This window comes from Chiloscyllium punctatum, chromosome 5 (assembly GCF_047496795.1).
Source record: "Chiloscyllium punctatum isolate Juve2018m chromosome 5, sChiPun1.3, whole genome shotgun sequence".
NCBI classification, from domain to species: Eukaryota; Metazoa; Chordata; class Chondrichthyes; order Orectolobiformes; family Hemiscylliidae; genus Chiloscyllium; species Chiloscyllium punctatum.
The window spans coordinates 9,334,124-9,347,161 of NC_092743.1; the positions used below are offsets into that span (position 1 = coordinate 9,334,124).

The 13,038-nt window shown below is 43.0% G+C and overlaps 1 protein-coding gene and 1 long non-coding RNA gene across 3 annotated transcripts in view; one reads left to right on the forward strand and one right to left on the reverse strand.

Annotated features, from left to right (window-relative positions):
* The window catches only part of LOC140476870 (uncharacterized), a 25,699-nt gene extending 21,580 nt beyond the window's left edge, over window positions 1–4,119 (reverse strand). For both annotated transcript variants that reach the window (XR_011960617.1, XR_011960619.1), the window contains exon 1: window positions 4,074–4,119. This is a non-coding gene — a long non-coding RNA (uncharacterized lncRNA). The remainder of the gene's footprint in view (window positions 1–4,073) is intronic.
* rnf125 (ring finger protein 125, E3 ubiquitin protein ligase) overlaps window positions 1–12,050 on the forward strand; it is a 19,151-nt gene extending 7,101 nt beyond the window's left edge. Inside the window, exons 3-6 of the mRNA XM_072569740.1 lie at window positions 5,094–5,206; window positions 6,156–6,273; window positions 8,664–8,771; window positions 9,764–12,050. Coding sequence (XP_072425841.1) covers window positions 5,094–5,206; window positions 6,156–6,273; window positions 8,664–8,771; window positions 9,764–9,832 — 408 coding nt within the window. The 3' untranslated portion in view covers window positions 9,833–12,050. The remainder of the gene's footprint in view (window positions 1–5,093; window positions 5,207–6,155; window positions 6,274–8,663; window positions 8,772–9,763) is intronic.
* Window positions 12,051–13,038: the final 988 nt, after the last annotated feature.

The following is a 13,038-nucleotide window of genomic DNA, read 5'->3' on the forward strand; positions in this document are numbered from 1 at the left end:
CTACAGGACATGGGAGAGATACTAAACAAATATTTTACATCAGTTTTTCCTGTGGAGAAATCTGTGGAGGCTCGTGAACTCAGGGGAAATAAGTATTGATGCCTTGGAAACAGTCCACAGGGGACTAATATACTGGCAGGGAAATTTGCTAGAGCTGCTCGGGAGGATTTAAACTAGTAAGGTGGGACCCAGGGAAATAGTGAGAAAAGAGATCAATCTGAGACTGGTACAGTTGAGAACAGAAACAAGTCAAACATGGCAAGCAGGGACAAGGTAGGACAAACAAATTAAACTGCATTTATTTCAATGCAAGGGGCCTAACAGGGAAGGCAGATGAACTCAGGGCATGGTTAGGAACATGGGACTGGGATATCATAGCAATTACAGAAACATGGTTCAGGGATCGGCAGGACTTGCAGCTGAATGTTCCAGGATACAAATGCTACAGGAAGGATAGAAAGGGAGGCAAGAGAGGAGGGGGAGTGGCATTTTTGATAAGGGATAGCATTACAGTTGTGCTGAGGGAGGATATTCCCAGAAATACATCCAGGGAAGTTATTTGGGTGGAACTGAGAAATAAGACAGTGATGATCACCTTATTGGGATTATATTATTGACCCCCTAGTAGTCAGAGGGAATTTGAGAAACAAACTTGTTAGGAGATCTCAGCTATCTGTAAGAATAATAGGGTGGTTATGGTAGGGGATTTTAATTTTCCAAACATAGACTGGGACTGCCATAGTGTTAAAGGTTTAGATGGAGAGGAATTTCTTAAGTGTGTACAATACAATTTTCTGATTCAGTATGTGGACGTACTTACTAGAGAAGGTGCAAGATTTGACCTACTCTTGGGAAATAAGGCAGGTCAGGTGACTGAGGTGTCAGTGGGGGAGCACTTTGGGGCCAGCGACCATAATTCTATTAGATTTAAAATAATGATGGAAAAGGATAGACCAGATCTAAAAGTTGAAGTTCTAAATTGGAGAAAAGCCAATTTTGACGGTATTAGGCAAGAACTTTCGAAAGCTGACTGGGGGCAGATGTTCGCAGGTAAAAGGACGGCTGGAAAATGGGAAGCCTTCAGAAATGAGATAACAAGAATCCAGAGAAAGTATATTCCTGTCAGGGTGAAAGGGAAAGCTGGTAGGTATAGGGAATGCTGGATGACTAAAGAAATTGAGGGTTTGGTTAAGAAAAAGAAGGAAGCATATGTAAGGTATATACAGAATAGAACAAGTGAATCCTTAGAAGATTATAAAGGAAGTAGGAGTATACTTAGGGAAATCAGGAGGGCAAAAAGGGGACATGAGATAGCTTTGGCAAATAGAATTAAGGAGAATCCAAAGAGTTTTTACAAATACACTAAGGACAAAAGGGTAACTAGGGAGAAAATAGGACCTTTGTGTGGAGCCGCAGAAAATGGGGGAGATACTAAACGAGTATTTTGCATCAAGTTAAAAATCACACAACACCAGGTTATAGTCTAACAAGTTTAATTGGAAGCATACTAGTTTTCGGAGCGACGCTCCTTCATCAGGTGATAGTGGAGGGCTCGATTGTAATACAGAATTTATAGCAAAAATTTACAGTGTGATGAAACTGAAATTATACATTGAAAGATTGATTGTCTGCTAAGCCTTTCATCTGTTAGAACACAGTGATAGTTTCACTTCTTTCATGTGTAAATCACAAAACCTTTTTTTTAAAGTTGCATTCTCTGGTTAGCTGTTAACAATGGTGATAGCTAGACAATATGTTGAAGGTAGGTAAAATCAATGACTGCAGATGCTGGAAACCAGATTCTGGATTAGTGGTGCTGGAAGAGCACAGCAGTTCAGGCAGCATCCGAGGAACAGTAAAATCGATGCTTAGGGCAAAAGCCCTTCATCAGGAATACAGGCTCTCTGCCTTTATTCCTGATGAAGGGCTTTTGCCCGAAACGTCGATTTTACTGCTCCTCGGATGCTGCCTGAACTGCTGTGCTCTTCCAGCACCACTAACCCAGAATATGTTGAAGGTGTTGGCTCCCTGTGTTCTCTGTCTATGCCATGATGTTTAGATTGATTCTAATCCAAAAAGTGAGATAACAGAGTTTTACATAAATTCATGCAGTTTTTGAGCTCAGAGTATTTTGAGTATTTTGCATCAGTATTTACTGTGGAAAAGGATATGAAAGATATAGACTGTAAGGAAATAGATAGTGACATCTTGCAGAATGTCCAGATTACAGAGGAGGAAGTGCTGGATGTCTTGAAAAGGATAAAGGTGGATAAATCCCCAGGACCTGATCAGGTGTACCCAAGAACTGTGTGGGAAGCTAGAGAAGTGATTGCTGAGCCTCTTGCTGAGATATTTGTACCATTGATAGTCACAAGTGAGGTGCTGGAAGAGTGGAGGTTGGCAAACGTAGTCCCACTGTTTAAGAAGGGTGGTAAGGACAAGCCAGGGAACTATAGACCAGTGAGCCTGATGTTGGTGGTGGGCAAGTTGTTGGAGGGAATCCTGAGGGACAGGATGTACATGTATTTGGAAAGGCAAGGACTGATTCGGGATAGTCAACATGGCTTTGTGTGTGGGAAATCATGTCTCACAAACTTGATTGAGCTTTTTGAGGAAGTAACAAAGAGGATTGATGAGGGCAGAATTGTGGACATGATCTATATGGATTTCAGTAAGGCATTCAACAAGGTTCCCCATGGGAGACTGATTAGCAAGGTTAGATCTCATGGAATACAGGGAGAACTAGCCATTTGGATACAGAACTGGCTCAATGGTAGAAGACAGAGAGTGGTGGTGGAGGGTTGTTTTTCAGACTGGAGGCCTGTGACCAGTGGAGTGCCACAAGGATCGGTGCTGGGTCCACTACTTTTTGTCATTTACATAAATGATTTGAATGCGAGCATAAGAGATACAGTTAGTAAGTTTGCAGATGACACCAAAATTGGAGGTGTAGTGGACAGCGAAGAGGGTTACCTCAAATTACAACAGGATCTTGACCAGATGGGCCAATGGGCTGAGAAGTGGTAGATGGAGTTTAATTCAGATAAATGTGAGGTGCTGCATTCTGGGAAAACAAATCTTAGCAGGACTTATACACTTAATGGTAAGGTCCTAGGGAGTGCTGCTGAACAAAAAGGCCTTGGAGTGCAGGTTCATAGCTCCTTGAAAGTGGAGTCACAGGTAGGTAGGATAGTGAAGAAGGCGTTTGTTATGCTTTCTTTTATTGGTCAGAGTATTGAGTACAGGAGTTGGGTGGTCACGTGTGGCTATACAAGACATTGGTTAGGCCACTGTTGGAATATTGCATGCAATTCTGGTCTCCTTCCTATCGGAAAGATTTACAAGGATGTTGCCAGGGTTGGAGGATCTGAACAGGGAGAGGCTGAACAGGATGGGGCTGTTTTCCCTGGAGCGTTGGAGGCTGAGGGGTGACCTTATAGACGTTTACAAAATTATGAGGGGCATGGATAGGGTAAATAGACAAAGTCTTTTCCCTGGGGTCGGGAAGTCCAGAACTAGAGGGTATAGGTTTAGGGTGAGAGGGGAAGGATATAAAAGAGACCTATGGGGCAACATTTTCACACAGAGAATGGTACGGGTATGGGATGAGCTGCCAGAGGATGTGGTAGAGGCTGGTACAATTACAACATTTAAGAGACATTTGGATGGGTATATGAATAGGAAGGGTTTGGAGGGATATGGGCCGAGTGCTGGCAGGTGGGACGAGATTGGGTTGGGATATCTGGTCGGCATGGACGGGTTGGACCGAAGGGTCTGTTTCCATGCTGTACATCTCTATGACTCTATTACAGAAGAAGAGGTGCTAAAGGTCGCAGGAACAAATAAAGGTGGATAAATCTCTAGGACCAGCAGTGTGCTGCAGGGATCAGCATTTCTACATTTGGATGAAAATTTAGTAAGTAAGTAATAATTAGTAAGTTTGTGAATGACACAAAATTAGTATTGGTAGCAGATTTATCCGAAATGCTTGGGACCAGCTGTTTTTCAGAATTCTGAATTTTTCGTTTTTCAGAATAGTGACAGTTTAATGGTGAAATTTTTAAAAATCTTACCAGAGGAGCAGACGTCTAACTAAGAACATGCTTGGCCATGCTCCCCTGCCCCCCCCCCGCCCAATGTTGCATCTGAGTGTCACGCTTTGAGTTGGGTGTTGACTTGGGGGAATTCACAGAGAAACCCCAGGTTTGTCGGTGCTTGGCCACGCCTCCTCATGTCGCATCTGAGTGACACACATGGAGTGGGTGTCAACTTGGGTTAACTGTTTGCTCGCCAAACAACCTTAATGAGAAAAAAAATTCACAAAAAATTTTGGATTTCAGAGCTCTTCGGTTTTTGGATGTTCGGATAAAGGATATATTTGTAGTATATTTGACAGTGAAGAAGGTTATCTAAGATTATACATGGGTCTTGATCAATTGGGGCAATGAGCTAAGGAGTGGCAGATGGAGTTGAATTTGGATAAATGCGAGATATTGTAATTTGGTAAAATAAACAAGGACAGGACTTACACAGTTAATGGGAAGGCCCTGTTGAACAGAGAGACCTAGGGTTTCAGTACATCGTTCTTTGAAAGTTGCCTCACAGGTTAAGAAGGCGTTTAGCATGCTTGCCTACTTTGTTCAGAGCATTGAGGATCGGATTTGGGATGAAATGCTGTGGTTGTACAGGACGTTGGTGAGGCCACTATTGGAGTATTGTGTATAGTTCTGGTCGCCCTGCTATAGGCAGATGATTATTAAATTGGAGAAGGGAATCTAGGGTCAGAGGGCATAATCTCAGAATAAGAGGTCATCCACTTAAAACAGAGATGAGGAGGAATTTCTTCTGAGGGGAGTGACTCTGTGGAATTCTTTCCCACAAAGGGCTATCAAGGCTGGGTCATTAAGTATATTCAGGGATGAGATAGAAGAGTTTTAATCAGTTAGGGAATCAAGGGCTATGCAGGAAAGTGGAGTTGAGGATTATCAGATCGACCATGATCTCATAGAATGACAGAGCAGACTTGATGAGCTGAATGGCCTATATCTCCTGCTATGTTTATGTGTATAACAAGAGTGTGGGCTTGTTTTCAGGTGTACCTGATTGACATGAGGGCACACACTACTACCTGCGCACAGTACCTGAGGGAATATGGTCCAGACTGCAATACAAGTGCAATACCACTCCCAACACCTGCCTCAGTCAGGTAAGCTTCAGACCTGCCAGGGAAGTAAACATAATTCCACATCAAAATGTCTACTGTTAGATACGATTCCAGAACTTGCTGAACAATCCTAAATGTGACACCAATGACCAATTTACAATAAATGGTTGCACCTATTACGTTGTTCAGTTATGCTCATTAAGAATAGATTCCCTACAGTGTGGAAACAGACCATTTGGCCCAACAAATCCACACTGACCCTCTGAATTCCCCCAACATGTTTTGGGCAATTTAGCATAGCCAATTCACCTAACCTGCACATCTTTGGACTGTGGGAGGGAACCCATGCAGACACAGGGGAAAATGTGCAAACTCCCACAGACAGTTAGTTGAGGCTGGAATTGAAGCTGGGACCCTGGCCCTGGGAGGCATCAGTGTTAACCACTGAGCCACCGTGCCACCCATCCAGGTAAGAAACGTTCATGCACAAAGAAAGGGAATATATCCAAGTCTTACACATTCTTACTCCTGAATTACTCCTGTGTTTGGGGATCCTACACTCGCTATTGCTTTGGCCATGGCAATGCTACACTGTTTTCTTAGATTATTTTATCTGACTGGTGCCTGAAGGTTTAGACTCTGGGTCTGTCCAATTTGAATTTAGTACAAATGAAATCCAAGTCATTGATAAGATGCAATTTAATACTTGTTATCCCTTGTATCTCAACATTTCATTCAGTATTCAGTAACTGGGCTAAATATCTTTCATGTAACGTGTCATAGTTTCTCTTGTAGTTTATTGGATTATGTGCATCACTGAGTGCAAATCTCAAACACAGAGAAACTAGTGATGTTTCACTCATTCTGCTTATCTATTTGGTTTGTAGAGACAATTTAAAAGTTGTTTGATAGAATTGTCTTGTAAGTGGTTTCAGAGCTGTTCATCCATCAGCAAACAATATAACACAGTTTATTTTTCCCTATTTTCAAGTGCCACAGAACCAAACAGATCTACATTTACCTGCCCGTATTGCCATCAAAGTGGCTATGCCGCGGGTGACCTTGTGCTGCACTGTTGTACGTATCATCATGGTGAATATCGGCATGTGGTAAGTGCTTTCATGTTGTTTCTTCTTAATCACCAAATTGTTTGTGCAATGAAAACATTTACACTGAGTGAGTGCCATTTTTTAGAAAATATGCCTCCTCAGGCAGAAGACGTGATGAGTTTATCTGACATTTAAACAAAGAGGACTTTCTGTCCTTCACTCCACACCAACAAGAAAGACTTAAAAGCTTCATCTTGGCCTCCTCCTGTTGGTGAAACAAGGATGGACAGCCAGAACTTGCAGTTGTACAGCACCTTTTGTGACCTCCAAATATCCTAATACTCGTTACAGAAATGGAAACTCTTCCAAAGGGGTCATAGAAGGCCTTTGTTCTTTGCATCTAACTGGGACAAACTCCTGTCCACACCAACTGACAAGCTCTATTAAAACATTGAGAATGGAGCCCAGTTTCTGGGAAGATTCACAGTTAACTCTCATACCACTCTTCTTTATAAAAGCAATATTTTGGATGCACCATAACCATTACCTTCTGCACTGGACATCAGTTACATTTAATGTTTATTCTTTGTTCCAGAATTCCTCAAATATTGCTTGAGAAATTCTTGGAATTAAATGAAACAAAGACTTGCACGTTTCCTGGTTACTCCCAATTCCTCCACCTCTGCTGTTTCTGCTCCCAGGATGACCAATTCCACTCCAGAACATCCCAGATGGCCTCCTACTTCAAAGACTGCAATTTCCCTTCCCACATGGTTAACAGTGCCCTCCAGAGCATCTCCTCCACTTCCCGCACCTCCCCCCTTGAACTCCATCCGTCCAATTGCAATAAGGTTAGAACCCCCCCGGTCCTCACCTTTCAGCTCACCAATCACCGGATACAATGCATCATCCTCCACCATTTCCTCCATGTACACTCAGACCTCACCACCAGAGATATATATCCCTCCCCACCCCTTTCAGCATTCCGCAGAGACCATTCCTTCCGTGACTCACTAGTTAGATCCCCCCCACCAACCCACCCTCCACTCCCAGCACCTTCCCTTGCCACCGCAATAAGTCCAAAACCTGAGCCCACAACTCTCCCCTCACCTCTATCCAAGGCCCCAAAGGATCCTTCCACATCTGGCAGAGATTTCTCTGCACCTCCAAACACCTCATCTACTGTGTCCATTGCTCTCGATGTGGTCGCCTCCACATTGGAGAGACAGGATGTCAGCTTGTGGAACATTTCAGAGAATATCTCAGAGACACGCACACCAATCAACCCCACCGCCCCGTGGCTGAACACTTCAACACCCCATCCCACTCCACCAAGTACTGGGTTGCCTCCACCGCCAAATCCTAGCCACCCGATGCCTGGAGGAAGAAGGCTTCATCTTCCACCTTCAGACCCTCCAACCACACGAGATCAATGTGAATTTCACCAGTTTCCTCATCTCCCCTCCCCCACCTCATCCCAGATCCAACCCTCCAACTCGGCACTGCCCTCTTGACCTGTCCTAATCTTCCTTCTCAATTATCTGCTCCACCCTCCACTCCAACCTATCAACCCTCCCCCCCCACCTTCATCCACCTATGGCATTCCAATCTATCTTCTCCCAGCCCCTCCCATTTATCTCTCAGTTCTCTTGGGCACCCCCTCATTCCTGATGAAAGCTTATGCCCGAAACGTCAACTCTCCTGCTCCTCAGATGGTGCCTGACCGGCTGTGATTTTCCAGCGCCACTTTTTGACCTAAATAACCAAGGAGGACCATCCCTACTGTTTTGTTTGTGTTTATGGGTTGAAGGTATCCCTGGTGAGGCCAGCGTTTATTGCCCATCACTGATTGTACTGGAGAAGGGAGTGGTGAGCCACTTTCTTGAATCATTTTGTGTCCTGCTCTCCACCTGAGAGGCCAGAGATCATCAAACCTCCCAACCGATAATGATCTCGTACAACCTCTTCCATCAGGCAGAAGACGCAGAAACCTGAACACACACACGAACAGGTTTAAGAACAGCTTCTTCCCTGTTGTTATTAGACTGAAGAATGGACTCTCTAATTTCATATAATGTTGGTCTTGTTAATGTTGATCTTGCGTAGTGCACTTTCTGTGCGGTGTAGCCTGAACGCCTTTCTCTGTCCAAGTTCTTTTTTCACCCTATGATCTGTATACCCTTGCTTACTATGATCTGCCTGTACTGCTCACAATCAAAGCTTTTCACTGTACTTCGGTACACGTGACAATAAATGAAATGAAATCAGAGGAGATGATAGTTGAATATCACATACAGTGCAAAGTGCAGTCCTCCTTCAGTACCGCACTGGGGAGTCTGCTTTGATTATTGTACTCAAGTGGGACACGAACCCACAGTATTTCTTACTCAAAAGGTGTGAATGCTATCAGTGACTCGTTTTAGCTGAAACTGTGGATTCTTGTCCTATAGATCTGTCCAATTTGTGCATCAATGCCGTGGGGGGATCCAAATTATTACAGCAGGAATTTTATTCAGCACCTGAGAATCCGACACCAATTCCAATACCAATTCTTTGTGGTGAGTGTATTTGACATTGTGTGTGTATATCATTCTGATTGCAAGTAATTGGGAAGGTTAATACTATCATGTATTATGAATGGAGCATTAAAGTAAAATTATGCTTTAATTATAGAGGGTACTGGTGAGACCACGTCTCAAATACTGTGTGCAGTTTCAGTCTCTTTTATTTAAAGATTGAGAGGGGGTTTACTCGATTGATACCAGCAATCACTAGGGTTTTCTTCGAGCCAGCACAGCACAGTTGGCCCATCAGATCCACACTGACAAAAAAATGAATGATGTGGACGTGCCAATGTTGGAATGAGGTGGTTAGACAGATTGGGAACGAAACAGAAGTTGCTGGAAAAGCTCAGCAGGTCTGACGGCACCTGTGGGAGAAAGTAAATCAGAGTTCATGTTTCGAGTCTGAGGGAGGGTCACTGGATCCAAAATGTTAACTCTGATTTTTCTCCACAGATGCTGCCAGAACGGCTGAGCTTTTCCGGCAATTTCTACTTGTGCTCCTGGTTTACAGCATCTGCAGTTCTTTTGGTTTTTAGTTAGACGGTTTGGGCTAGTTTACACTGGAGTTTAGAGTGAGGGTAATTGCGATGAATAACATGTTAACAATGTGGATGTGCAAATGATAGTTCCTTCTGTGGGTGAGTCCAGAACTAGGGGGCATTGTCAAAAATTAGGTGTCGCCTACTGATATGAGGAGAAGTACTTTCTCTCATAGAGTCCCTACAGTGTGGAAGCAGGTCATTTGGCCCCTCAAGTCCACACCAACCCTCTGATGAGCATCCAAGTGCAGGAAAGTGAGACCATTGTAGGTTTAGTGTAGCTTTGGCAGTACAGACTCGATAGGCCAAATGGCCTGTTCTGTCCTGTATGATTCTCTGATCCTTTGCAGAAGTGATGACTTGGGAAAATCAGGCCGGTGGAGAAACAGGACAAGGTCTTACTGTCTGAACGTTAACCTCGAATACTGCTTTCTCCCCTGATTTCAGAATTTTGATCAAGACGAAGAATTGATGCTGCAAGACACCATCTGGAATTCGTATAAGTCATTTGATTAAATCCCTTTTGAAGAAACATTGCCTGCAGAAAATCACACACATTTTTTAAAAGATAGGCGTGCTTTTCAAATCCGCTTTTAAAGAAGTGACTTTGCAAGCAAGCTTTGAGGAACCTCATCCCAGACCCTGATGAAGATTGGTTTGGATTTTTGTTTGTAGCATTTCTGAAAGAACCTTTCTGCTCGATGATGAAACATTGTCAATCTTGCAGCAATAATTCCTTGTGATGTACTGTGTTAGCTGAGGCTTCCTTTTGATGAATGTTCGTTTTCAGTAATGAATCTTCAATGTATCATGGCAATAATCCGAGCATTATAACACTGTCCTTATTCTTTTGTCGAATGGAGGCCCCCATCGCCAAAGCCAGTGTGTGCTTCCCATCCCTAATTGCCCCTTGGATTGATGATTGAATGGGTCATTTCAGAGGGCAGTTAAGGGTGAAACACATCACTCTGGGTCTGGAGTCACGTGGAGACCAGACTGGGTAAGAACAGCAGATGCCCCTCTCTCAAGGGCATTAGTGAACCAGGGTTTTTCTACTACAATTGATCTTCGTTTCATGGTCGCCATTACTGACACTAGGATTTGCATTAAATCATTTGGATTGACTATTGATTTGAGTCCCAGTGGGTGGCTTTTGAGTATGTGTCCCCAGAACAATAGCCGGGGATTCTGGATTAGTATAAGAACAGGGACTTTCGATCCTACTATACAATTCAATAACATCATAGCCTATCTGATTTTAACTTTGACTCTATAGTATCATAATGCCTCTATCACAATGTGAATCTCTGTAACTCTCTTCCCTTCTCCATCGCTTTTTAATCTGAATGACCATCTTGCCATACTGTTCTTCTTTCTCTGTCACTGATGTTGTATTGTTCATGTGTTGCCATTCCATCTGTTCCAATACATTCGCCATAACTTGCAACTTCTGATACTTCCTCCTGTAGGAATGGCCATTTTGCTCCTGTCCTATGAATGAACAGCAGTGTAGATGAGATGAACCTTTTCCCTTGAGGTAACAAATATACCTGTGTCCTGAACAATATCTATTCCTCAACTGACATCATTAAAATCAAATCATCTGGTCACTATACATTGATGTCAGTGGGATTTTCCTGGCTGCTGTGTTCCAATATTGCAACACACCAAAAAGTAGCTCCTACTGTGAAGCCCTTTATAGTAAATGGGACTGAAAGGTGCAGAAGACAATGTCATGTGCATTTGGGGTGGAAACTACAGCTCGGAATCCGAGATCCAGCATCAAGTCGTCCACAAAGTTTCAGGAACATGTCCGTTCTGTCATTGTAACCTGGAACTAGTTACTAACATGCAATAATTGCTTCTAGTTAGATTGCTGAGTGGTTTTCCTTTGGGCCAAGCAGACCCCATTGTTTCCTTCCTTTAAAGAGGATGCTACTGCCAAACCTCCCCAATGTTGAGGTACACACTCTGTTTACATGCATGTCGAGCAATTTTGATGATGTGAAAATTGTCATATAAATGCAAGTCCTTTTTTTCTCTCCCTTTAATTCTCTTCCTTTGTATTTTTCTCTCTCTATCCCTTTGTCCCCCTCATTCTCTCCTTGCCCCCTTTATTTCTGTCTCTTTTTCTCTCCCCTTCTTTCTCTCTCCCTTATTCTGTCCTTTCTCTTTCCTCTGTCTTTTACTCTTTTTCTCTGCCTTATCTCTCTTCCTGTCTTTCTTTATCTCTTTTCCCTCTCTCTCTCTCACTCCCCCTCCCTCACCTTTCTCTGTCTTACTTTCAGTCTCTCTCTTGTCCTTTCTCTCTCTCTCTCTCTCTCATTCCTCTCTGTGACTGACAGAAGTGCAGGTGAAACTTCTTTTATACCCATTGTCAGCTGATCAAATAAGATTAGTCTTGAAGAAGGTGAAACAACAATGAGGAAATTCCAAGTAGAAATCCCTCCAACCTTTGCCCTTGACTTGGTACTTTGACACTGGGGATTAATCCTGTGTTTTTTTTTCCCTGCCTCGTTCTGTTACTTGCCTTTCCACTCAGGGCAAGACTGCGCCCAGAGCTTAGTGCAAGTAAAACAACTTCCTGCAATATGTCCATCAATATATTCTGTTGTCTTTTAAATGGTATGCTTTAAATAGAATATTGAAGGTATCTGCTGCATTTTATTATCTCTTTTATTTGCATTGAAGAGTAAAGCTTGCACAATAAATATATATGAACTTTAATCTGAAATGTGTTTCCCAATCTTGCCTCCCTTAATGATGATTTTATGGTGGTTAATTTTTGACTGACCTAACAAATGATTAGCACTTTCCTAGATAATAGCGCAGGCATAATAATTGAGACTCCTTGTCCAGGAGTTAAATGATAGGAACAGGAATAGGCCACTCAGCCCCTTGAGGCTGCTTTACCATTCAAGAGGGTGGAGGTTTGATTAAGGAGGTAGACTCTTAATGAGTGTCTGAAAAGAGGATTTTTGTGTCAGAGAAAGCAGTAAGTGAAGGGAGGTGATTCAAGAACTGGAGGTGTTTTTAAAATTATGTATCTGTGAGACATGAGATCAGCATTTATTGCCCATTTCTAATTGCCCTTGAGAAGGTGGGGGTGAGCTGGCTTCTTGAACCACTGCAGTCCGTGTAGACCTACAATGCCGTTAGGCAGGGACTTCCAGGATTCTGACCCAGTGACACTGAAGAAAAGGTGATACATTTCCGAGCCAGGATAGTGAGCGGCTTGGAGGGGAACTTGCAGGTGATAGAGCTGCCCTGTATCTGCTGCCCTCCCCCATGTGTAAGTGGTAGAGGCTACTGACATGAACAGTGCTGTCTAAAAAACTTCAGATAAGGTGCTAGACATTGTTTTGTCTCAAAGTTAGTATGAAATACATCTTTAAGAGACAAGCTAATAATATCATCATCATATCATGTCTCCAACATAGCGTGACAGCTTCCAGTATGGCACATTGAGAGGAGAATGTTTCAGTTTGTGACTTCATTGCTCAGTAGGAACCCATATACAGCAATACCTGGGATTGTGATATATGTACATGCCAGGAGCTATTATAAGAAACATCTATTGAATCTTTCAATGCTATGTCATCCATTTGTGATTCACTGGAGCTAAAATATGTATCACCTCATCAGGCATGGATTGTAGACTAAAGGTAATAATTGTATCTGTGCAGTGATGGCTGATTGTGAGAGTGGAACAGATCTGGGTG